This window comes from Eretmochelys imbricata, chromosome 6 (assembly GCF_965152235.1).
Source record: "Eretmochelys imbricata isolate rEreImb1 chromosome 6, rEreImb1.hap1, whole genome shotgun sequence".
Classification (NCBI taxonomy): domain Eukaryota; kingdom Metazoa; phylum Chordata; order Testudines; family Cheloniidae; genus Eretmochelys; species Eretmochelys imbricata.
The window spans coordinates 78,983,535-79,008,326 of NC_135577.1; the positions used below are offsets into that span (position 1 = coordinate 78,983,535).

The 24,792-nt window shown below is 42.0% G+C and overlaps 1 protein-coding gene across 4 annotated transcripts; it reads left to right on the plus strand.

The window, feature by feature from the left end:
* Window positions 1-18,070: 18,070 nt before the first annotated feature.
* On the plus strand, window positions 18,071-24,182 carry ACTC1 (actin alpha cardiac muscle 1). Of its 4 annotated transcripts, XM_077820311.1 has the most exons (7): window positions 18,071-18,199; window positions 19,641-19,767; window positions 19,879-19,965; window positions 21,089-21,250; window positions 21,351-21,542; window positions 23,352-23,533; window positions 23,927-24,182. In XM_077820311.1, the coding sequence occupies exons 1-7, from the start codon at window positions 18,071-18,073 to the stop codon at window positions 24,068-24,070; spliced, it is 1,023 nt and encodes a 340-aa protein (XP_077676437.1). In that variant the 3' UTR covers window positions 24,071-24,182. The 4 variants fall into 4 exon arrangements, with proteins under 4 accessions (XP_077676437.1, XP_077676436.1, XP_077676438.1 ...); XM_077820310.1 differs by having other exon boundaries at window positions 19,641-19,965; XM_077820312.1 differs by lacking the exon at window positions 19,641-19,767 and having other exon boundaries at window positions 19,770-19,965.
* Window positions 24,183-24,792: the final 610 nt, after the last annotated feature.

Consider the following 24,792-nt stretch of genomic DNA (forward strand, 5'->3'; position numbering starts at 1 on the left):
GATGTTTACAACTCTAAACTGAAATGAAGCTGCCAAAATCATCATAGAGTTCAATGGAACTGCTCCTGTGAGTAAAGATACCTCATGCATGTTTGCCAGATTGACTTTTAGTTATTCTTCCCTTTCTTTTCCTTTACTTCCTTCTTTCCTATTCTCCTCTTTCTTTCTCAATTTATTTTCCTTGTCTTTTTTCTTTGACATTTCTGGATGTTTTTTGTTTTTGCTTTGTTATTTAACACTCACCTTTCCTTATTATTGTTTATATCCTCCTATTACTCTTTCCTGTAAGATTTGGTTGTCCTTTGACTGGTTTCTTTCCTTTAGGGTTTCACTTATTTATTTGATTTTTCCCCCCTCTATTCCATCATCTCCCCTCCCCCCATTATTATGACCTCTTTTATTTTACTGAGTTTCCCTTTGTAGTTATAAAACTGTATGTATGACTTCACACCAGCATAAGTGACAGAGGGGAAGCTGCTTGTGCCTTTCCTATTCAGGGTCTGTGGAGGTCAATGCAACCCTCCATGCAAGCTAGGGCAGTCCTAACTACTGTACCTGTTGTAATAGTTCCTCTGTGTTATTGTAGGGGTGCAGAATTGCCACTGTGCAGGTCTGCCTCATTACACCCCAGTCCACCACCTCCTTCCTCTGGCTCACATCTCCTGCAATCCCAGAACGTTGCTGTGAGACTGTTGTGGAGGGGGTATTACTCAGGGAGTCTTATCTTCTCTAAGCAGTGCAAAGGGGCCTCAGTGCAAGATAGAGTCTGGCCCAGAGAGTTTAAGTGGCTTACCCAAGGGCACAAAGGATATCTGTTTCTGAGCAAGGTATAGCACCCAGGACTCCTGGCTCCCAGTTCCATAGCTTAACCAGAGGATCATTCTTCTTTTGGTAGCATCAGCTGTCCAATAGAATTCCCTCCTACAAGAAGCATGCCATGTTGTGTTAGTGGCAGAGCTTATGCATTAGCTTGTTGGATCTGTATGCCCATGCTGTAATCCTGGAGCCTGAACTGATCCCAATTCGGCTGAATGAGGGGTTAATGCTGAGTGATGTGGAGCACTTCTGGATGATGAACCCTTCTGTCTCTGCTGCATAACACAACTTGGTTATGTTCTTGAATGACAGTGTGTCAGAATAAGAATAACACTGGGATCTCCCACCAGGCGTGCAGAATTCTGCCACTGGACCGCTTGTGTTTTTGTAATAACCCTATATTTTTCCCCATATATTGTCTTTGGGAGTAAGATTGATATTGGTATGGAAGGGTCCTGAATTAATTAATATTATATATGTTTATTTAAATAAATGTACTGTACAAGGCAAAGGCAATATATAAAAATGAATATTAAAAAACCAATAACCTCAGAGAGAGCTTTATTAAACATTCTATTCCAAGACAAGGCCACGTATATAGCATTTAGCTTTTCTTTCTTCACCTTTCCTGCATTAAACAACTAGGGATATTCTCATGAAAACAAGAGCTTTTTTCCTTTAGAGTTCATCTACTCCTGCTGCCTATTCCCCTCATTAAGTCATAAGCTGTTTGTGACATCACATTAGTTGCTCTGGAAGTAGTGATGTTTTTACACCCCTTTGCAGGATCATGCTCAGTCAAGTTGCATAAGGGAAAACAAGGGCTTTTTGCAAGGTCCTTGTGATATTCAGCTTGCTTGTGTGTTTATGCATCAGTGAATTCCTGGATCAGAGTGACTTTTCATTAAAAGGCTGCAGAAATCTGTGTCTTAAGGTAAGCCTTTTATTGATCTATTTTCCTATTGTTATAGTATATAGTCAAAGTATTTAAATTTTAAAGTAGAGCCCTACCCCTGCAAGCCGATCCACGTGGGCAAACATACCTGTGCAGAGACCCCCTGAAACCAGCAAGACCCCACAGATACCGAGGCCTGCTCACACAGATCATTTTGGAGAATCTGGCCTGCCCTTTCTCATCACAGCTATTTGATACCCCATTCTCATACTCTTTGGGGTGGAAGGATGGTCTAGTGGGAAGGGTATTGGACTTGGCCTCAGACTCAGGAGATCTGGTTTCTATTCCCAGTTTAGACAACAGCTTCCTGTGCAACCTCACATAAATCAACTTAATCTGTCCTATTCTTCAGTGCCTCCTCTGTAAAATGGGGCTAGAACTTCCCTAACTCACAGGAGTTTGGGGAGGATAAAATCCATTGAATAATTGGGAGATGCTTGCATGTTACAGTGATAAGAGCTATATTAGTAGATAGTTACTAACTTTAACCACAGAATCAGGCCATTTGTCACTGTACAACTATTACTTAAAGTACAAAGTGTTCTAGCCTTGCTTTAAAGGTCTCAAGTGGTAGAGACTTCTACCATTTCCTTTGGGAGACAGTTTCCCAGTCTGACTGATTTGTGTACACATCCTTAAAATTCACCGTGTTGTTTATTTGATCTATTTATTGAATTTCACCCAGTGCTGCTTGTTATGGCATTACTGCACCTAATCAACAAAACAGTCTGAGTCAGAGACAACCAAGTAACCCAAAGGAGTGAGGTGCCCAACACCTACTGAATTTCAGTGGATTTAGATGCCTAATCCCCTTACCATCCTTTGAAAATGCCAATCTAAAGTTATACACTTATAAGATCTACAATGATACATAAATAAAGGCCAGAGTAAATTCATTCATTAATCACAGTAAATAACTAAATAGGGTTTATCACTCTAAATAAATGTCTCTCAGTTGTTAATGTTTAACCCTTTTAGTTATATCCGAGCAACAGCCATATTAGTCTGTATTCGCAAAAAGAAAAGGAGTACTTGTGGCACAGCTGTAGCTCACGAAATCTCATGCTCAAATAAATTTGTTAGTCTCTAAGGTGCCACAAGTACTCCTCTTTTTTTAGTTACTTATAGTTACTTATTTCTCTCCCTCCCTCATAATTTTCTGACAGCAAAGCGCATTTAGGGTCTGATCCAAATTTCATTGAAGCTAATGAGTGTTTTCACTGATTTCAAAGGGATTTGGATCAACCCTTAAGTCTTTCTCACAAGCACACTAATAATTTTTGTTGCTGTTATTTGAAATCCCTCCAATTGATCTACATCTTTCTGGTATTTGGGTGCTCAGAACTAAATGCAATATTCCAGGTATAGTCAGTTCACTTTTTGCTGAAGGCATTTACACTATTCTGACCGTCTTGCCATAGTGTCTTCACGTGGCGCTTGTCTGATCATCAATGCTTGAAAAGGGTGAGAAGTCTCAGAAGTCTGATGGAAGGTAAGGACTTCTTGTTTTGTTTCTAAGGCCCAGATCCCCAAAGGGACATAAGTTTTATGATGCTAAGCACCACAACGCCCAACTTTTCAGTGCCAGAAAAATCACTGGTACAACAATGTGATCTGTTAGGTGCGTAGGCTCCCTCTACAATGCCTGGGAGAGATAGGTGCCTTAGAATGTAATCCACAAAACTCAGCACTCTAGGTGAGTCTCTTCCTAAGGTAGCTAATGGGAGCTGCCAATGAGAGGGGGGTACTCTAAGCTGTGCCTCCTCATGGAGATGAGATGCGCCTAAGTCCAGGCTGCGGGATGGTCTATCTCTGCCTGTGATCCACAAACCAGGGAAAATAGACATTTGGCCACCTACATTGCCTCTAGGACCTGCATGCTCAGATGCTGCCTAATTCCACACAAAATGGCTGGAGGGAGTGGGCAGAGAAGAAAGAGGAGGAACTCTCTTATAACCCTTAGCCCAGTGGTTAGGGTACTCGCCTGGCTGTGGGAGACCCTGATTTCAGTCCTCCCCTCTGCCTGATGAGGAAAAGGGATTTGAACAGTGATCTGTTACTTAGGTGAGTAAAGTAGAACCACTTCAATAGGAGAGACTGAAGGAGACCCATGCTGGACCATCCTACAGTCCATGGCATTCGCTGGGGGGTGGCAGATCCCTGTTCAATACCCTTCTCAGCAGGCAGAGTGGGGACCTAAACCAGTGGTGTCCTATATCCCAGGTGAGTACCTTGAACTCTGGGCTAAAGGAGCAGTTGCTGCTGCTGCTCCTCCTCCTGTGACATCTTGTGCGGCCACTGAGCACGCCTACTGGATTAGGCCCTACAAGCAAGATAGGTTGTTGAACACTTATCTTCTCTGGCCAGCTCTGGAGCTCAGGTGGGAGATAAGCACCTGGGCACCTAGACTGGGAGGCAGCAGCTCATATGTCTAGAGGTGGAAACGTAGGTGCATAGGGAACTCTTACTGCAAAAATGTAGCTGCCATATGAGTTTAGGTACCTACAGGGTTAGACGGCAGCTGAGCAGGGGTTTTTGTGGATTCCAGCAGTGCCTAAGAGTGGGACTTGGTGACTAAGTCTGAGAGTTAGATGGTTAAGTACCTTTTGTGGAGTAGAGCTTAAATGGTTTGTCATAAATTATATGTTATGGGTGAGACTATATTACAGACATAAGGATCTCTGACTTCAAAATAATTTCTGTTTTAGACAGCATCATAAGTGTTCACTGCTACTTGAACAAAATGGAACATCCCTGTCTTGAAGAGCTTAGAACCTAATGAGCCACTCCTGAAAATCTTTTCTCATACAAGTAGTCTTGCTGAAACCACTGGGACTTTTTGTATAAGGAAGGGTTTGCAGGTTCAGCCTTAAACACCTGATCTTGAGGCACTGTCTGTTTCCATTGGCTCTTATGGAAGTTTTGAGGGGCTGATCCCTTCTCAGGATTAGCCCCTCATGCAGACTGTGAATTCCAAATGCCTACCTCTGAATTAGAGCTGTTTGGAATCTGGGATTCCTGTTCAGTGAAATTTCAAATATAATTTAATTCCAAATGGGAACCAATAATTGAAATTTTGGAATTTCCTGCAGAATGAGAATTCTGAGATCTCATTCTGAAAAAAACTGAAACCATCCCTTGTTTCAAACTTTCTGAAACTTTCTCAGGATGTGTGGCCCTCTGGCTGGGGGGTTCCCAGGCCTTTAAAGCTGGCCAGATTTTCCCCTAGTGGGCTGCCCAGCTCCCTAGCAAGCTGCCTGGCTCCCAAATTACCAAGCTCCCTGGGCACACAGGGGCCCAAATTAAGGTCGCACAGGCAGCCTTATACGTGGCTTTTCCTACTTCTGAGTTCTCAACTTGGCAACTTTAATGTTCTTTTCATGTAGTCATTTGTGTGTCATTTTATTATTTATATTGCAATAGTACCTCATGTATGTCAGGAACCCACTGTGCTCAGTAATGTTCAGACACCTAGAAAATGACAGTCTCTAACCCAAACCACTCTCAATCTACAATAAGACCTAACATGTGGGTGAGACATGCAAGTAGGCAGGGAGGTCGAAGTAACAATGATAACAGGATGCATCAGTATAGACTAGCTGTGTGTCCAATTTGTAGCTGTGTAAGCAGATCGTAGTAGCATAGCACTATTTTTCTACAGTGTTCACATTAAGCGTACAAGGGAGGCTGCCATTTTTGAATGGAGCAATATGCTTTATATGTTTGTAAACTGAAAATATTTATAATCGGAGATATCAATAATGATAAATTAAAAACAAATTCTTGTTCAGATAAATCTGTCTTGCTTGAAGCTATTGCACAGTGTATAAGTAATTAAATAGTTAATAGTTAATTAAATAGGGCCCTGCACTTGGGTCCCGCCCTCTCCCTCCCCCCACATGTGTCCCTTACCCACCAAGACCTAGACTCATTCTCAGTCTTTCTTTGGCATAGTGATTATTCAGGTATTTTATACAAAGCGGAACAGCTTCAGCAGGAAAGAGTGAGACCTATGGACCCCATGTTACCCTACAGCACAATGGTTAGGGTACTCACCTGGGAGTAGGGAGAGCCAAATTCAAGTCTTTGCACCAATGACTCTTTATTCAAAGTAGTATGACTTCAGTGGGAGAAACTCAGAGAGATGTTCCCCAGAATATCCTACTGGTTAGGCCACTCTCCTACAACGTGAGATGTTATGTTCATGGTATACACAGAGAAGTTAGATAAAAACATAAATACTCTTTATTTCTTACAATTCAGAACCCTAATACACACAAGAATCCCAAAACAGAGAGAGAGGTAAAGCAGGCTGCCCTAAAGCAGAAACACAACTCACCCCACCTTACTCTAGGTTGGCTGTCTACAGACTGACTGAGGCTAGACCCAAGTTGCATGCTTCCAAGGAATGCTCCCTAGCCTGCAAGCGGGACAGGAAAAAGTCCTGAGAATGATAAGTGATAGCTTATGCTTTTAATACAGTTTTCAGTACACAATCTGGAAGACCAAAAGTTCAAATACATGCTCCACATAAGGCAGCAGGGGGAACTGAACGCTGGTCTTATTCCAGGTGAGTACCCTAACCACTGAGCAAAAGGAAGACAGTTATGCCTTCCTTCTCTTCTGGCTGTTTTGTGAATCTAGCTCTTCATGCCCTTTGCTTTTTATTTAAAAACTTCCTGAAAACAAAATGAAATGTTTTGTTTTGGATCAAGTTAAATGTTTAGTTTGTATCGACTTTTTTGATTCGTCAACATTTTTCAAAAGTTTGTTTGACTCAAATCATAATTTTTTTTGGATGTCTGGGAACTGCCAGCAAACCAAAAATTAGTTCTACGTCGAGCTCTGGATGCAAGGGTTTAGAGTGGAGCAAGAGAGTCACTGAGACCAGAAAAGACTGTGGGTATGAAGGACCAAGTGTTTCCCACACAATATAACATCTTCCCCAAGAATTTGTTTGCGTTGTTTTGAAACTGCGTCCCCACTCAGCTGTGCAGCAGAGAAGTGGGAAGAAGGAACAAAGCTGAGCTGAGCTAGCCCACCTAGCAAGTGCCTCTGAGCACCTCAGAAACTTTCCCAAAAATTCAATCCAGTTTTAAAATTGGTTGGCGTGCTAGAGTGGACAAAGTCCTGGCCACCAGATTTTTTTTTTTAATAGCAACTTTAAAGCAGATTTTACTATACTGGTTACAATCATAGCTCCAGCGGCTGGAGCTGTGTACATGAAATGGCTTCAACTGGTTTGAATTTTGGGAACTATTTTTCCCTCCAACACAAAACTGCTGAGAGATGCGGCCCAGATGGGGTTTTAAAACTGGTTTTTCATGACAGCTGAAAAGGATGAAAGGAATGACTTTGAGTGAGGGTGGAAGAGAGGAGATTTATGTGGGGTTGGTGATGGAAAAAGGGAGAGCTTGACAGCTTTTAAAATAAAAGGAAATGTACCAAATGGCTCATTGTGAGAACAGAGGGCTAAACCTTTTGGAAGAGCAGCAAGGACGAGCAGGGGTGAAAAGACAGTAAGAGGAGAGAGAAACCCCATTTCTGCATAATCATAATTATTTCTGGAAACTCAGTAATATCTGAATCAGAATACTTTGGCCTGGATTTTCAAAGCTTGGTCCCTAAAGTTGGGCTCTAACTCTAATGTTAAGTGTGTAAATATGGATTTACAAGCCCAGTTTTGAAATTTTGCCCTTAGCATTTACATAAGCACCTCTTCATCTAAGGATGGAGTGTGAATGAATACGTTTCAGAACCAAGGCCCTAAATGGCACACACGGAAATGTGCATACAAATAACTGCTCTGTAAATCAGGTCACTGTGCTTACAGAGGGGGGTGTTGTCCTTATTTTGTATCATTTAGATACCAAGTGAGGATTGGAATATTGCATTTGGATTGCCTTTGCTGACTCAATCTTATTTGTTTGCTATATATGATTGGCATAGAGAAAAAGAAAGAATAGAAAGAAAAATGTCAGATGTATTTGGCACTAATCCAGATTATTTTGTAATGTTTCAGTGAGCGCTTTAAGACAAGCTGCTGCTATCTGATGTGGAGTTTGCTCTGGCTGTTCATACTGGTCTTTTTTGCCTGGCCTTTAAGCATGGCCTTGGCAGGCCTTTATGGATTTGTCTCCCCTTTCATTACATTGGTTGGACTTGATGACATTAGCGACGCTCTGCTGCAAGGAGTAAATGTGGGGAGAGAGTGTGCTCAGAACGTCAGAAACGGCAAGCCCATGTGTTGAAGATGGCATTGTGTCTGGCAAGGATTCTGCTGCTCACTCCATCAAATGTCACACCATCGTGTTCATCAAATGTCACACCATTATAAATTTCTCATTTTTACACGGTGAATTAAAGAGCTTTTATTTCAATGTAAAAGGTATTTGGCAATTTTCCCCCCACACTTAATCTATGAAGGACATGGATTTAATACGACTGTTTTATAAGCTTACAGTGGAGGTTGTGATCTTTCATATCTACACAATGAGTTATGATGACAACCTTATCTCTGGAAATACAACATTCTGAAATATTGCCTGGAAGAGAAGACAGGGCCAGGACGCTGTGCCCAGTCTGTGCTTTGATTGCATCCCTATGGACTGGGGAATGAATCATTCTCACCAGAAACTAAGCAGCCTCCATCCAACTGAAACCGACTGTGCCCTTTAGCTGGTGAGAAGGTGTGATAAGATATTTCTCCCTGGGTAACCAATTAGAGTCCCCACTGGTGGCCAGGGGGAGAGGACAGACTGCATAGGCAAGCAGGCAGCCAGTGGCAACACATAATCCAGGACACAATCTCTGCAGCCCAGGCAGGGTTCAAGTTTTGCAAGTTCAGTTACACCAATTTTGAGAGAGATCAGTGTAGGTTCCTCCAGGCAGAACATTATGTTCCACTGTCAATTGGATCTGGCTGTACTTCATGTGCATGCCTCCTTTCAATTGTCCACAGCCTCCTTCGTGTCAACAGCAGAACCCCCAGAACAACAAGAACATATCCAGATTTGCTCCCCAATAGCACAATATTCAGAACTTCCCTATGTTTTTTCCTCCCTGTGAATAATTGACTTAGAGAGCTCCCAGGCTTGTCTTTTGAAGTGTTATGAAGGTTTCCTTTGAGGGTGAGGTCTGAGAAGTCAAATATTGAGTGATCGTTTTGTGAAATGTTCACCTACAGGTGATATGGTATTGTATGAGGTATATCGCGTGCTACGATAAGGATGTGTAGGACCTATGGATAGTGAAAGGAGTATTGTGGAGGGGTGTTGATGTTCACAGCAAGTTTTGCATCTGTCGTTATGGCAGGATCTGGTGCCACTTTGAGTTGGTGTGTCCTGGTCTGTGGGGAGCTTGTTTCTGATGATCAGATTGGAGAGACTGGGGGGGGTTGTTTAAAGGCCAGAAGTGAAGGTTTGGGAAAGATTTATTTCAAGATGTTGTTCCCAGTGAGTATGGGTTGTAATTGTTTGATGATACCCTGTATAGAGTTCCAGTGTGGGGAGGCAAGTGACGACTATGAGTGTGCAGTTGTAGGATTTTTTTCTGTATTGAAGCAGGTTCTCTCAGGGTATTTGGGTGGCCTGTTCCATGATGTAGTCTGTTTCTCTGGTGGAGTGTCATTGTCTGAGGAAGCTGGTTTTAAATGTGTTAAGATGTGTATCCCAGACTTTCTCCTTGGAGCATATTCTGTGGTCTCTGAGTGTCTGGCTGTAGATAACAGATTTCTTGGTGTGTTTGAGGTGGTTACTGGCTCTGTGAACATAGGTGGCTTTCTTGTATATTGTTGTTTTTTAGGGGGCCATTGCTGAAGCTGATCATGGTGTCTAGGAAGTTGATGATGGTGTGGGAGTGCTCTGTAGAGAGTTTGATGGATGGACGGTGGCTGCTGAAGTTGTGGTGGAAATCTATGAGGGAGTTTAGTGTTGGATTGAGATTCACTTACTCAGGAGATGGGTCTAACAGATCCTCATTAAGGCAAAACACTCAGAAAGTACTGATCAGTTGCTTATAGTGGGAAGTTCATTAGGATGATCTCATCACAGTTGCCTCTGGCAACTTCAACCTCCCTTTGTTACACAAACTTATTTATAACTTTTTGCTATCTTTTCTTATACATATGTATTAGTCTGTCATTTTCATCTTAGTTCAAACCGGTCTTTTCTAGCTCTTTAGTTACTTTATTTTTATTTTTTCTTACGAACATGATTACTCTGCAATTTCTTACACGTGTGCAGTTCTGCTTATGCTATTAAATGTTAACAGAATAGACCCTTAAAATTCACAGAAGTTTTCTATCAGAAATAAATATGCCTTTGCTCCAAACATTTAGGTTGTCTGTCCAGATGATGAAAATATTATTGATGTATCTCAGGTATATTATTGGTTTTCTGGTACATTTGTCCAGAAATTCTTCCTCAAGGTGACTCATTAAGAGCTTGGCATATTGGGGAGCCATCCTAGTGCCAATGGCTGTTCCCATGGTTTGGACAAAGTGTTATGTTTTTGAGTGTTATGGGTGAGGATGAAATGGGAGTTTAGCAATGTGTTTGGGGGTGGATATCTAAGTGTTGTCCATTGTCTTGTAGATATCTGAGGCAGGCAGTGATGCCATCATTGTGAGGTACATTGGTGTAGAGGAAGGTAACCTCCAGGGTGACAGGAATGGTGTTCTGAAGGAGGGTGTTAATTTTGCAGAGCTTCTGGAGGAAGTTGGTTGTGTCTTAGAAGGAACTGGCCCTTTATGTGGTGAGTGGTTTAAAGATGGCTTCTATGAGTGGTGATAGTCCTTCAGAAAGAGTTTCATAACCAGATATGATGGGTCTGTCTGGGTTTCCTTGTTTGCGTATCTTGGGAATATGTAGAAGGTCCCTGGTGTGGGTTCATAGGGGATGAATTTGTAGAGTTTCTCTTGGAGTTGTTTGGGAAAGGATTTGATGATGTCCCTAGATTCCTGTGAACTGTGGTATGGGAGGGACTTCTTTGAGTTCTTCATAGTAGGTGGTGTCAAAGAGTTGAAGTTGGCCTGTAACACAAGAACCCTCCCTTGTCCTATGACTGCAGAGTTGTTAACTGCCCACTTCACTTTGAATGGTGTCTTGCAAGATGTGTTAACTCCTTGTGCTAAACAAGTTGTTCTACCTTGTATTTAGCTGTAACATTCTGAGTGCATTTCCCAGACCTGAAGAAGAGCTCTTTCACCAACAGAAGTTGGTCCAATAAAATATATTACTTCACCCACCTTGTCTCTCTCATATTTATTAAGTTCATATTTTTACATAAAACCCTATGGAAAAATAATTGCACATCCATCATCACCTGCATAGAAAATCCAGAAATCTGCTGAAAAAGCTTGTTTATTTTTATTGTATTCTGAGAGTAAAATCTGTGGCCTTTGTGGCATACAAAAATTGCAAAACTATGTTCATGATTTTCATGACCCAATTGTCTTTTCTGGGAGGTATAGATCTTTTCATAAAATCAGAGACAAGGAGTGAGAAATTGCAGAATAAGGGTACAAGCTTGAGAAATTGTCTCTGTAGCAATTTGCATTATGGTCTTCACACACTGCAGAGTCCTTTCCAAATCTGCTTGTGCCAAGGATTAGTCCTTTATTGGAATGGTGCATAGTCTGAAGCTTTAGATTTGATTAATGAACTGCTTTGCTGCTGATCCTTCACTGCAATGTTACTGCATTCCTTTGGGACAACATTTCAATCAATAGGGTGTTAGAATTTAGGTCATACCTGGGATGCTCAGCAGCAAGCAGTAATTTCAGGGCTCAAAACTTGGACCAGATGCCTATAAGCCAGAAAATGGTAGGAAAAAAAATAGAGCTGCAGTAAAGTCTCAAGATACCTGGCCCTGAATTTATAAGATTAAGACTAAGAGGTAGATACCACAAACAGAGAGGAGGAGCATAAGGTAAAAGTGAGACAATTGTGCTTAGGGAAATAAGCAGCAGTCCTTTGTCTGCCTAACCATTGTACCAGAGGTTTGCAAGACTGTTCTTTTCTGTTTTTTTGGGGTCAGGATGTTTTAGAGCCTTGGAAGAGCAGGAGATAAGGAGGTTTTAAGCAACATTTGCACCTGTTCCTCTATCCCGGACTGCTCTATGACCCCAATGTAATTTAGATAGCCCTGGGGCCTGTCTAAGTTATGACAGCCTTCCTAGGATGCCCTTCAGGCCAGAGTTGCCTGAAGTCTTTGCAGTGCTACCTGCTGGGCTCTGCCCCTGGCAGAACGCCTGTGTTGTGAGGGAGTCCTTGGAAGGCAACCTTACAACTGTCTTTTGCTATTTGGGAATGGGTGGGAACCTCCCCTGTCTAGACCCTGTGCTTTTAAAGCCTGTTTATGCCACTCTGGCCGTTTCACCCAGTGTAAAGCAATGTTGCAAAGATGGGGCTCTCACCCTTTATTTGTGAATGGCATGTTGCAAATAGTTCTTAAGGGCCGGAGTTTCAGTACTTCCTTACACTATTGCTCACATCCACCTATATTTTCTGCCCCTGCTGCTATCAGCTTCGTAACAAAAGTGTTTTGGATGCATCTCTAGTATTCTATGCCCATTTCATTATTTCATCATTTCAGGGCATTCTTAAGACACTTAAGGTTACTTACAGACATGCAGCACTATATGAGTGAGAGAGACACATAACTATGTGAAGGGTCTAAACACAAAGGAGATGATACATGGGGCTATAAGTAGGACAAATGTGATGAAACTAAGAAAGGGGAAAGTTAGGATGAATATCAGGTGAAACTGCTTGACAGTTAACTGCTTATTAAACTGGGGGATAATGTTTCACGGTAAAGGGAGGAAGCTCTGTCACTTGATACTTCAAAATTAGATTGGACAAAACATGATAAAATGTGTCATAGGGAACAAGTCTGCATTGGCAGGAATGATCTAATTCTCTTTTTCAGTTCTAGCTTCTATGACTAGAGTGTGTCTGCATATATCCCACATATGTGATGATGATAGTCATATGATAAATTTGTCATGTACCTTTTAATATTCTTGCCTGCACTCTGCCCACAATTCAAACTCTGCTGGGATAACTTCTTCAAAAACCATACATAGCTTCAAACAGCTGCTATGGAACAAAATAAAATCTGTCAGAGATTTTTCCTGCAAATGTACAAGTTCTCATAAAAATTACATTAGCCCGAGTCTCCAGAAAGGCAATATTCAGCTCTGATCCAGTGACACATTTGATATTTCATGGTCCCTTGGGGTTAGATATAGATGCTTTATAGCACTGGAGTGTGATGAAGCTTTTGTTCCATACCCTAGTAGATTGAGATATTGGATTTTAAAATCATGACAGTATTACGTAGGTAACAGGTATTCAATATATTTTTTAGGTTTCTAAAATAAATTAGTTATAATTTTTCTCCCACACAGAGCTCTGCACAGTGGATTTCGTTATAACGAAGACAACTGATTTTACAGGGGGAAGGATGCAACAGTTGTACTAATGACATTTTAAAAACTTCTATAACAGATCTTCTGTGAAATATGTGGCATATATGTATACACATGATGGTTTAATGTGATGAGAAGGATTCATTTGCACGTATGTAGATATATCTATAACATCTGTAGATAATCTAAGGAATAGGTTGATAGTTTATAAAATGTACTCAGAAAGGGAGGCCTGAGCCAACAAACTCTTTTACTGGATGCAGTGTTTACTGTAAATAATTACTATACCTGGTAGAAAATGCTTCCAGAATCAGGGCCTTATTTTCCTACTGGTCTCCTTCCTTTACCTAAAATACTAAAGTGAATAGGAGATGCTAGATATCTGGGCTACAAGATCATATTATTGGTTTTTTAGCATGCAAGAGCTAATAGTCCACTGTTTGTATTCTGATTGCAAATCTAAGTCAAAGCAGTTTCGTGTTGGTTTGAATATCCCATCAAATTTTGCTTGCAAAGGAAAAGCAGACTTGCTCCAAGTAGCGCCTGAGGTGCTATGATTGAGAAATGAAGTGGTTGCCTTAGTGCACGTATGGCACTATGCTAATGAAAAGATGTGTGCTTCTCCATTAACATTTGTTAAACACTTCACAGAAATCATAGAATATCAGGGTTGGAAGGGACCTCAGGAGGTCATCTAGTCCAACCCTGTGCTCAAAGCAGGACCAATCCCCAATTTTTGCCCCAGATCCCTAAATGGCTCCCTCAAGAATTGAACTAACAACCCTCGGTTTAACAGGTCAATGCTCAAACCACTGAGCTATCCCTCCCCTGTTCAATCTTAATATTCCTGAAGGACAAACTCTTTTTGGATATGTGAAGATCATCGCTATTGCAGCTCCTCCTACTATCTCATAATCCTGTCTGCTTGCTTTTCCTTTGCCACTAATATACTGCTTGGGCTATGGCTGATTCTTAAGAAATTCATACTGCGTAAAGAGACTCTAGTCATTTCAATATCTGGAAATTTTCCTCCCTGGATGATAATGGGTTTTGTTGTTGTTTGTTGATTTATTTATTTGCTGCTGTAACGACCCTTTTTGGCAGACAGCAGGATGATTTTGACCAAAGAAACGAGTCTATCTGGGTACTTTTGAAATGGCTATGAGGAAACAGGTGCCATTTTGGATCTAATACATGGTGCAGTGCCCTGTGCCTTTGACCTTGCCATGTACAGTAAGGAGAAAGAGATTATTTAGCTTTCAAGGGCATCTGGGTTCTAGTTTCAAGCCCTGTTGTGTTTTAATTAGAAAATTACAACTTGAGCAAGTAGGAGTGAAAGCAAATATACATTTATAAAGGAAATACAAAGGAAAGGTCAGGCATAGGACCAACTGTCCCTGGTAAATCTTGCACACAAGTGACAGCTTTATTTGTCTCAGTTTTGAGACACACACTTTCTTTTTCCAGCCAAATGAACATAGGATGTGACAGGGAGGGTCTGAGATTGGAGGAATTCAAAGTGGCTATCAGTAACTGGCTTCCCTGTAAATACTGTAACACCTCTGAATGGAAGGACAGCTGAGATAACACTGTAGGCTAATCTTTGGCCTTTTTCACCAGCAGTAATCTCCCACGTTATTCAATTTCTGCAGAAAAGATGGACTTTAGGAAGAAGGAAAAAGAGGGCAAGAACAACTTGACAATACACGTGGGAACCTGCCACTGAATCAGAAATGTAATAAAAATGGAAAATGAAGTATTAAAAATTGTTATTAATTTGAAACCATACCCTTCCCCACACACTCTATATCCTATGTATAAAAAGATATATAGAAATCTCTCTATATATAATTATGTAAAGTATTTCTATAAATCTCTTTCCTCTGTCTAATCTGTTTATAAGTATATACTTACTTTGTGTACCTTGCCATACCAAAATTTGATTTGATTTATTTTTTTATACCAAATACCAATAAACTTAATGAATGTGAACTCTGTCTGTCTGTCTCTGATTCCCAAGGCAGAAGATGTGAAGCACAGCCCTCCACTGCAATGACCTCTTTCTGTCATTGTAATTTACAGGCTTGAACCATCCTTTCATATATATCTGGGCTAGTTTTTATGTATTTTTAAAAAATTGTAACTGTGTCTCACCAGAAACAGCGTGGGTCTTCTCAAGGGAATTAAAGTAAAGCAGCAGCCAACTGTGCCTAAGATGCTTGTTGCAATATCTATAAAGTTGTGTTCATAAATGGGCACAATCCCAAATTGAGCAGAGGAGCGGGCTGGGACAGGTAAATCATCCAGAGCTAAACTTCTGATTAACTATTTATGCTATTACACAATACTTGTTGACTCTATCCTCTCTGTAGAAGAAATTTAAGGTGCAAGAGCCTCTGCCACCTCCTTTGAATGCAATATAGAAATGAATAGTGTGACTCCTCAGTGATTTCCACTCACCACAGCCTTTGTTTGAGCCATTTCTCAGTGCAATGAGAGCACAGAAAAACTGTAGCTCTGATTACACTCAAAGACCTTTCCTCTCACATCTTTGAAGATGTATTTGAGTGTTTGACAGAAGTCTTTTGCAGCATCTAATATGTTTCATGCACAAGATTTGTAGCTGAGTGACTGATCTGACTAACTGAGCTGCTGCTGCTTCCTTCCCCCCCCCCCCAGCCCCCTCCATTCCCTTGGGCTCAATTTTTCCTTCCCCAGAGTGTACAGCAGAGACAGACATTATCATGTCTGGGTAGCTTACAAGCTGAGCTCCTGAAGGACACAGTACTCTGCAGTATAATAAAGTTCCTTTAGGAAACACGTTGACAATTTGTGCCTTCACATACCAGGCCAAACCCACTCAAGGGATGCCTCTCCAGTCTTTCTATTTTTAACTGGGAAAAAAAATCCTTTAAGATATATGGATCTTCTAGGTTCCACTGCTGGAAAAAATTATCAATGTGGATGTTTCAACAGAGCAGGAAAACAACTGCCACATTACATTAATACCATGGCTGTTTTTGTTCAAGCTGTTCCCATCTTTCCCCAAGCCCCTCTCCCATACATATCACTATGCATTACTGATTCAGTGTGCACTACAAGTACAAAAATGGGGAGTTTATATATGTTATTGTAAGCCAACAGATCCTGCTTTGCACTGCCTGTTGCCTGCCAGAAGCAAAAGAGGGCACAATTTTTTCTGCGTGTATTCACTAAAGTTTAGAGAGAATTTGGAGTATGCATTGCTTCTTGCTGAAGCAATACAGGAAGAATATACTGCCGTCTATCTTAGTACAGGAGCAAAATCTGAGATTGTACCTACCAATGAGAGCTTCACTCATCAGCCTGCTCACCTGCTGTCCTTAAATATGGGCTGCTCGAATATCCTTTTCAATAAAATAAAATAAAAAAAAAGCAAAGAAGCCACCGCCACCAAACAAATGTATTTTGAGATTAATGATCCAACTATTATCCTCTTGAAATCTCACTCCTGGTTTGTCCCAGTTGCTTACTTCCCACACTGCAGTGACACATGCCAGACACTATGGCAGCTAGAGCTTAATTCATTGATCTTTTTACAGCTTCCAGATTATTTAAAACAGCAAGATGGGCACCCTCCTTTCATTCATCTTTTTAAAAATATTGACTTCCAGAACAAGTATGCATGATTTTTCACATGGGTTCCCTATTTGGCCATCCCATGTGCTGTTAGAATGCTACCCCCTTGCTTTCCTTACATGGCCTGTGAGCCCCTGACTGCTCTCGCCTGCTCTGACTTTTGCCTTCCCTTGCTCCATTAATGGCTTCACTGCTACTCAATGGTGTGAAGCCGACCAAATAAGGAAAAGGTGGCTGGCTTGTCCCTCAGGAGCGTCTGGCTGCCACGGCCGCTCGGGAAGTATAAATTGGTGTATCTCCCTCTGAGTCAGTGCCCAGCTTTCTCTCAGGAACTCCACGCAGTAGGTGCTGATCTGGTGAGTAGTACCGCTGACCAGCCATCAGTCACCTTCCCAGCAAAGCAGCTGCTCTGCTGAAGGCATCTTTGGGGGAAATGAGAAGATCAGACTGACAAAGAGGAGACAATTTCTGGATTTCTAGATACAACTGTGGAGGAGGCTGCTTTGCACCTGTAGCACAAAGGCTAATTTTATTTCTTTTGGGGGGTGAGGGCTGGAGGGGGCGGGGGGACTGAAGCCTAGAAACTTTTCATTCATTCATCGTTTCATTCATTGCTTTTAAAATAATATTGGTTGCCGCCGGTTGGCTGTCTGGGGAATTATAGACGCTACAAAGAAGTTGTGTCTGAAATCCCCCTCCCGCCCCCCAGGGCAGCTCTCAAAAATTGCTAGTCCTTCCAAAAAAGATCTTGGAAGACGTGTCTTTAAAATAATTCTAATCGTGCTCTGCTAGAAGTAAAAGTGCATCTGGAGATTTTATATATATATATATAAAATCAGCTAATATTTTTCCTCAGCTCTTCAAGGGGGGGTGGCGAATGTGGCAGCGTCCCGCGCCCCGTCTGCGGTTATTGCAGGCAATCGCTGAGCTGCATCAGTAACCATAAGGAACAGGCAACAGTTGCACGGCAGGGTCTGCCACGAGCTTACCCCGTGCGTGTGTGTGTGTGAGAGAGATCTAGAGGGTGACTGATTGTCTAATATCTATCACGGGGCAGTTGGGAGGGAGGGAGCAGGTCCCTTGTTGTTCCGGCAGGACCTGGACGGGCAGAAGACAGCGGAGTGTGCTGGGGGGAGCTCTGGGCTGGGCAGGATGGAGGGGTCTGCAGGCTGCTGCCTCCCCCGGCGGCTGCAGGGGCTCTGGTCACGCGGCTGGGCTCTCTTGCAGATCCCCGCCTCCCGCCCAAGATGTGTGACGACGAGGAGACCACCGCGCTCGTGTGCGACAACGGCTCCGGGCTGGTGAAGGCCGGCTTCGCCGGAGACGACGCCCCCAGGGCCGTCTTCCCTTCCATCGTCGGCCGCCCCAGGCACCAGGTAATGGGCCCAGCAGCGTGCTGCGCTCAGTGCAAATCCCCCCTGGCCCTCCGACTCGCCCCCCGCCGCTGAGCCCCACTCGAGCCCCACCTGCCTCTTATCCCCGCCGCTCTCTGCCGAGCCCCAGCGCCCTTCCCTCCGATAGTCTTCACCCCAGGGGGATTCCCCTTCTCTGAGCCTCCCCAGCGGTCTCACTGGATTCCTTGCCAACTCCCCACTCATGTCTCTACAATCCCCCCCCCATGGTCTTTCTCCTCTCCCCACATTCTTCACTTCCCCCACTATCCCGCTCCTCTCCTTCACTTCATTCTTCACCCCACTTAGCTCATCTTCCTAGTTCCTCCTTCCTCCCATGGAACAGATCTCCAGCTGGTGTAAATCCATCTAGCTCCATTAATTGAATTTACATCAGCCGAGGACCTTTTCATAGACCTTCACCTCCCCACCCAGCTCATCTAACCCTTCCCACCACTCCCTTTGAATTCTTTTTCTTTTCTTTTCTTTCTTTGATTCATGTCCTCTGTTCCTCTGGAACTCTTTACTCGTTGCCCCAGACACGTTCCCCTTCCTCATATCCCCATAATGCTTCTTTCTTTCTCCCATTCTCTTACCTCTCCATATTGTGAGCATCAAACCAGCATATAGAAAACTTTTAATAAACTGTTCCCCGGCCCCAAGAGATACAACTTCCATGCCAAAAAATATGTAAAAGCTCAGTGATGGTGTTTGATATTATGGACTCAATGATGAAAAGATTAATACAGTTCATCTTTTTGTTTACTACACAAGATAAGCCCCTCCTTCTCTCTTTTATTTAAAATATACTATTTGGCATGATTTCCAGAATGCAACAGTTGTAACTGCTTACTAGTCTGTGAATGATTATGGCTATTGTAGTGGATGTATTTCGCTGTCATGGAGATAGCTATAAAAACTTTCTCCCATCCATCTATCCATAGCTTCATTTTTCATGATATTGTGTGGTTTGCTTTCCACCATAGCCTTAGGTATGTGGGAATGAACTAGTTGACAGGTTTCAGAGTAACAGCCGTGTTAGTCTGTATTCGCAAAAAGAAAAGGAGTACTTGTGGCACCTTAGAGACTAACCAATTTATTTGAGCATAAGCTTTGGTTAGTCTCTAAGGTGCCACAAGTACTCCTTTTCTTTTTGTGAACTAGTTGAGTTTTCTTGTTTTGTATTTGTCACTTTAATTGATTAAATGAAGTAGGATTTTTTAACGAGAGTCAGCCATGTGTTGACTTAATTAATATTCAAAGTAATTAATGTTGCTTTCCATATTTAACCACATTTTGGCATAGTTCATGTATGTCTCCCTGCTTTATCCCAAATAATATACTTAGCTCTTTGGCATAAATAATTCTGTGCTTAATAATGGTGTTTCCCTCCTAGAAAATGTTTCTTTATACTTTCCTCCATTAGGGTGTTATGGTTGGCATGGGTCAGAAAGATTCCTATGTAGGTGATGAGGCTCAGAGCAAGAGAGGTATCCTGACGCTGAAATATCCTATTGAACATGGCATCATCACCAACTGGGATGATATGGAAAAGATCTGGCACCACACTTTCTACAATGAACTGCGCGTGGCCCCTGAGGAACACCCTACCTTGCTCACGGAGGCCCCCCTGAACCCTAAAGCTAACCGTGAAAAGATGACCCAGATAATGTTTGAAACCTTCAATGTGCCAGCCATGTATGTGGCAATCCAGGCTGTCTTGTCCCTATACGCCTCTGGTCGTACCACAGGTAAAAAGATAAGTGATTGCTATAGAAATTTTTCCTTTCAACTCCTCAACTCCAAAAGAAAACAGAAAATTGTGAGCAGTCTCTAAGGCATTCAGATTCACAGTAAAATAGATGTCTTTCAAATATGGTACTGGTAAAAAATTAAAATAGTCCACTGAATGTGCAGAAGGATTTTCCAGTGGTTAGGGTACTACCATCGGACTTGGAAAGCTTGGTTCAATTCTTTGTTCTGCCACAGACTTCTCATGAAATCTTGGGCAAGTCACTTAGCCTCTCTGTGCCTTATTTGAGCCTGTACCCCATAAGGGTGTTCTGAGGCTGAATATATTAAAGATTGTGAAGTGATTTGAGACCTGCTGATGAAAAGGGCCATAAGAAATTGGTATTATTAATTTATCCGTATTGCTTTAAAAATGAGCCTCAGTTGCCTAATGTCTATGTCTATACTAGAGACCTTACAGTGGCACATCTGTACCAATGCAGCTATACCGCTTTAAGAGCTTTCATGTAGCCACTCTGTGCCGATGGGGAGAGCTCTCCTGTTAACGTAATTAAACCACTCCCAATGAGCGGCGGTAGTTCTCCTGCCGACATAGCACCGTGCACACTATCACTTATGCCGGTGAAACGTATGTTGCTCGGGATGCGTTTTTTCACACCCCTGAGCGACATAAGTTTTGCCGATATAAGTGGTAGTGAAGACATGTCCTGATTCTCCTCTCACTTACAGTGATGTAAACCCGCAGTGACTACTATGAACTCACTGAAGTTACACTGGTATAATTGGTTTGAGCAGACTCATGCCAAATACTTGGACTTCAGTTTAAGACAATGATAGCTGAGATCGTGCTAGTAGAGGTACTGAAAGGATCTTGCTCGGAGTAAATGGAGAGTGACTGTTTCAAGTGAATGATCACTCTGAATCTTCAGTAATAGCCATGCTAGCAAAGGCAGAATGAGCCAGATCCGTTTTAAGTGTTGAATACAATATAGCGCTATGCTGATTAACATCACATTACATATATCTTCTTTTCTTACTGACTTGTGTATTGAAAGGTCATGTGATTTCTGAAAAGTTAGATGCTTCCAAGTGTATCTGATCTCAGTCATTTCTCTCTTCCAGGCATTGTTCTTGACTCTGGTGATGGTGTCACCCACAACGTACCTATCTATGAAGGTTATGCTCTGCCTCATGCCATCATGCGTCTGGATCTGGCAGGCAGGGATCTGACTGACTACCTCATGAAGATCCTCACTGAGCGTGGCTACTCCTTTGTGACAACAGGTAAGTACATCTCATCCTCATCTCTCTCAAGCCACCAGGGAACTTCTGCCTCTGGCAATCCCCCTCTTCAGACCTTGACTTACTTTCTGTGTTTCTGCAGCTGAACGTGAGATTGTCCGTGACATTAAGGAGAAGTTGTGCTATGTTGCTCTGGACTTTGAGAATGAAATGGCCACTGCTGCCTCCTCTTCTTCTCTGGAGAAGAGCTATGAATTGCCTGATGGTCAGGTGATCACAATTGGTAACGAACGTTTCCGCTGCCCAGAGACTCTCTTCCAGCCATCCTTCATTGGTAAGTGCCCTCAAGGACTCCGCTTTTGACCATGAGACCAAGTGAACTGCAAGGCTTGGAGAGCCCCCATTCCTTATCTACTTATTCAGCTAAATTTGGCATAAAAACAAGAAAAAAAATTGATTAGATTCTCCAGTGCTGCTAAGCTATGCTTGGCACAAGACTATTGAGAAGGTGGCTGCTGGCTGAGCACTTGGTTAGTTTTTTGGTGCAGATTAGAACAGCCTTTGAATTGCAACTGCACTAGCTGTCAGTGCCTCCCTGTGGCCATTTCAGCAGCTGTGACAACCCAGGACATGGGAACACTTCAGTAACGCTTCCTTTTTCCCAGATAAGTGCCTGCACTGGGATGCATGAGGGGGTGGTGTAGGAGCCTCTATTGTGGCTCTGTACTACCAGAAGACCCTATTACAAAGGGGGAGCCTTCCACTGACTCAGTCTGCTTTGTTTAGGCTACTTTTATGCTGGAAGCATGACAGCCAAGCCTTTTACTTTTCAGCTATGCCAAACTGATCTTTACCAAACCTCCTCCCCTCCCCACAAAAACCCACTACTGTAATTACATTAGGGGAGATTCTTAGCTATGGTAAATCAGGGTAGCTCAGTTGAAGTCAATGGAGTTCTGCTGATTTGCACTAACTGAGGATCTGGCCCACACGTAAATTGCTCCTATTGTGCTGATGTGGCATAATTATAGGACTCTGTCCTTGCAGAAATGTTATTGCTCAGATACAAATGTCTTAGTATTAGTAGAATGTCACTGTGTCATGGGAGATTTTCCATCAGGGTGAATTTTTCAGAGACAGTATTTGAAAGGTTTGTGTCTTATACTTACTCAAAGACAACAGCTGCTTCCACTGAGAAGTGATGTTTCAAAAAGAGAGGTCTGCATCTATGTATATGTCTTATAATTAAACACTGTCATGGCTAAGATTTTAAATTCTGCTGTAGAGCCAAAGAAATCTGATGGGTACAACAAGTGTTTATAGCATAAACCCTGTGGGTTAAACGCAGTTGTTCAGCAGCTGGCATCTCATTGCAGATCTAGTTTCATTGCTTTCAGGAAGCACCTGTTAAATTAATACGTCGGAATGTAACCTATGTACATTTGCTTCTGATGTCTTTCCTCTTTACACGCATTGCTATACCCCTTGTCTGTGCCTGGAACATCTCTTGTCTTGATAACTGAACCTTTCTGGCCTGGCCTCTCCATTTTCTCTCTTCTCCAGTCTATCCAAAATACTACTGCTAATGTCTTCTTCTGCTCTGCTCTGCTCCTGTTTTTTACCAGATGAAATTAAAGCTCTTTGTCTCACTTTCAAGGCCCTACATAATCACCAGTCATTTTATATCTCTTCTGTCATTTCCTCCTATCCCCCCTCTCTACATATATTTCTGTTGATCCTCTCTTACTGCTCTATGCTGTGCACTTTTTTTATTCTGCTCCACACACACTGAGAAGCTTCCCCCCACTGTCTCCAGCAAGTGACCTCTCCTTTTTAAAACTTACTTGTTTTAGGATTCTCCTTTGTGTTAGTCTCCTATAGTAATTATTATTAACCAGTACTTTTAGAATAAATAATCTCTCCACACCCTCCCTTTACCTAAATCATTGTCATGTGTTTTGTTTTGTCTCTATTATATTGTAACTCTTTCAAGACAGGGATGGTATCTTTTGCTATGTTTTATGACGTACTTTTATGGCACTGTAATAATGCTTATTAATAATAGCTATAAATGCTCACAGATCTTTTACACAAAAATTGTCCCTCCTGTATAGTTTGCTGACCTATCATCTTGCCTTTCAAGGTATGGAATCTGCTGGTATTCATGAAACTACCTACAATAGCATCATGAAGTGTGATATTGACATCCGTAAGGATCTGTATGCCAACAATGTCCTTTCAGGTGGTACAACCATGTACCCTGGTATTGCTGACCGCATGCAGAAAGAAATCACTGCATTGGCTCCTAGCACTATGAAGATCAAGGTGAGGGGTTTGGTGTCATAAGAAACAGAAATTGGGGTAAAGAAGTATCGCATTGGACTAAATAATTAGTTTGGGTAGTGGGAACAATTCAATAGTGAGACCAAGAGCTGAGGATTAATTGGGAATAACTTGATTGAAGTCAGTGGAATTATACTGATAAGCAGCAAGTGTTAGAAGAGGAGAGTCAGGCTGTAAATTGCTATTGAGAATATTGCATATATTGTGAACTGGCTGCTGGAGTTGTTACCAGTGATAAGATAGGAAAGTTCTTTCATAATTTTATGTAGTCTGTAGCAATTTGGTATATCAAATCACTACAAAACCCAGGTAGTGTTGGAAACTCAAACTCAAACTGTTGAACTGATGAGGATTTTGTTGCTTATCCTTCCCTAGATCATTGCCCCACCTGAGCGCAAGTACTCTGTCTGGATTGGTGGCTCCATCCTGGCATCTCTGTCCACCTTCCAGCAGATGTGGATCAGCAAACAGGAGTACGATGAGGCTGGTCCATCCATTGTCCATCGCAAGTGCTTCTAAGTGCCTTTTCCTCAATTTACCTCCCACTCAGGATGATGACATTATGCTTCTTGGAGTCTTCCAGCAATCCTTCCTGAACTCTCTTCAGTCATTGTACAGTTTGTTTACACACCCGTGCAATTTATTTGTGCTTCTTCTAATATTTATTGCTTTATAAATAAACAAGATCTGGGACTTGCAACCTACAAATGATTTTGTCTTTTTTTTTTTCCTTTTTGCTCTAAAAATTAAGCTGTATACAAACTGGGGTTTGGAAACTAACACAACACATCAATGTCTTTGATGGGTGGGTGTCCTTTTTAAATGATGTGATTATGGGCACCCTATCAGCCATGATATATTATTAATTCAGATTTTTTTCTTTTGGAACCTGAAACAAAAGAAGCATTTTATAATAAAGCTTATAAAGAAGTAGTTTGGGGGTAAAACCAGTAAGTGGGACAAGTGGAAGCAAATCACTCACATTCATTCTTTGGGTTTAAATGTGATTTTTCAATTGCTAATTGGATTAGTTATAATCCAAGTATTTTAATACCAAAGTCCTGCATACCAAACACAGTTGGAAAAGGATAATTATGTTCATATGATCAGTGTTATTTAAAACTAATTAATGTAAATCCTCAACGCCTAAAGAGCCCCTCCCTCATCTCCCTCATCCCAAGTGTCTTCTGAAGGTTATACACATTTGTGATTAAACATTAATCCAAACTGACAACTTGACT

Bases quoted from the DNA above. Each gene is read 5' to 3' on its own strand.
- ACTC1 (XM_077820310.1), top strand. From the start codon at position 18,071: ATGTGTGACGACGAGGAGACCACCGCGCTCGTGTGCGACAACGGCTCC. The intron at 21,251-21,350 runs GTAAGTACATCT...GTGTTTCTGCAG, and splicing joins CTACTCCTTTGTGACAACAG to CTGAACGTGAGATTGTCCGT. The intron at 21,543-23,351 runs GTAAGTGCCCTC...TTGCCTTTCAAG, and splicing joins CTTCCAGCCATCCTTCATTG to GTATGGAATCTGCTGGTATT.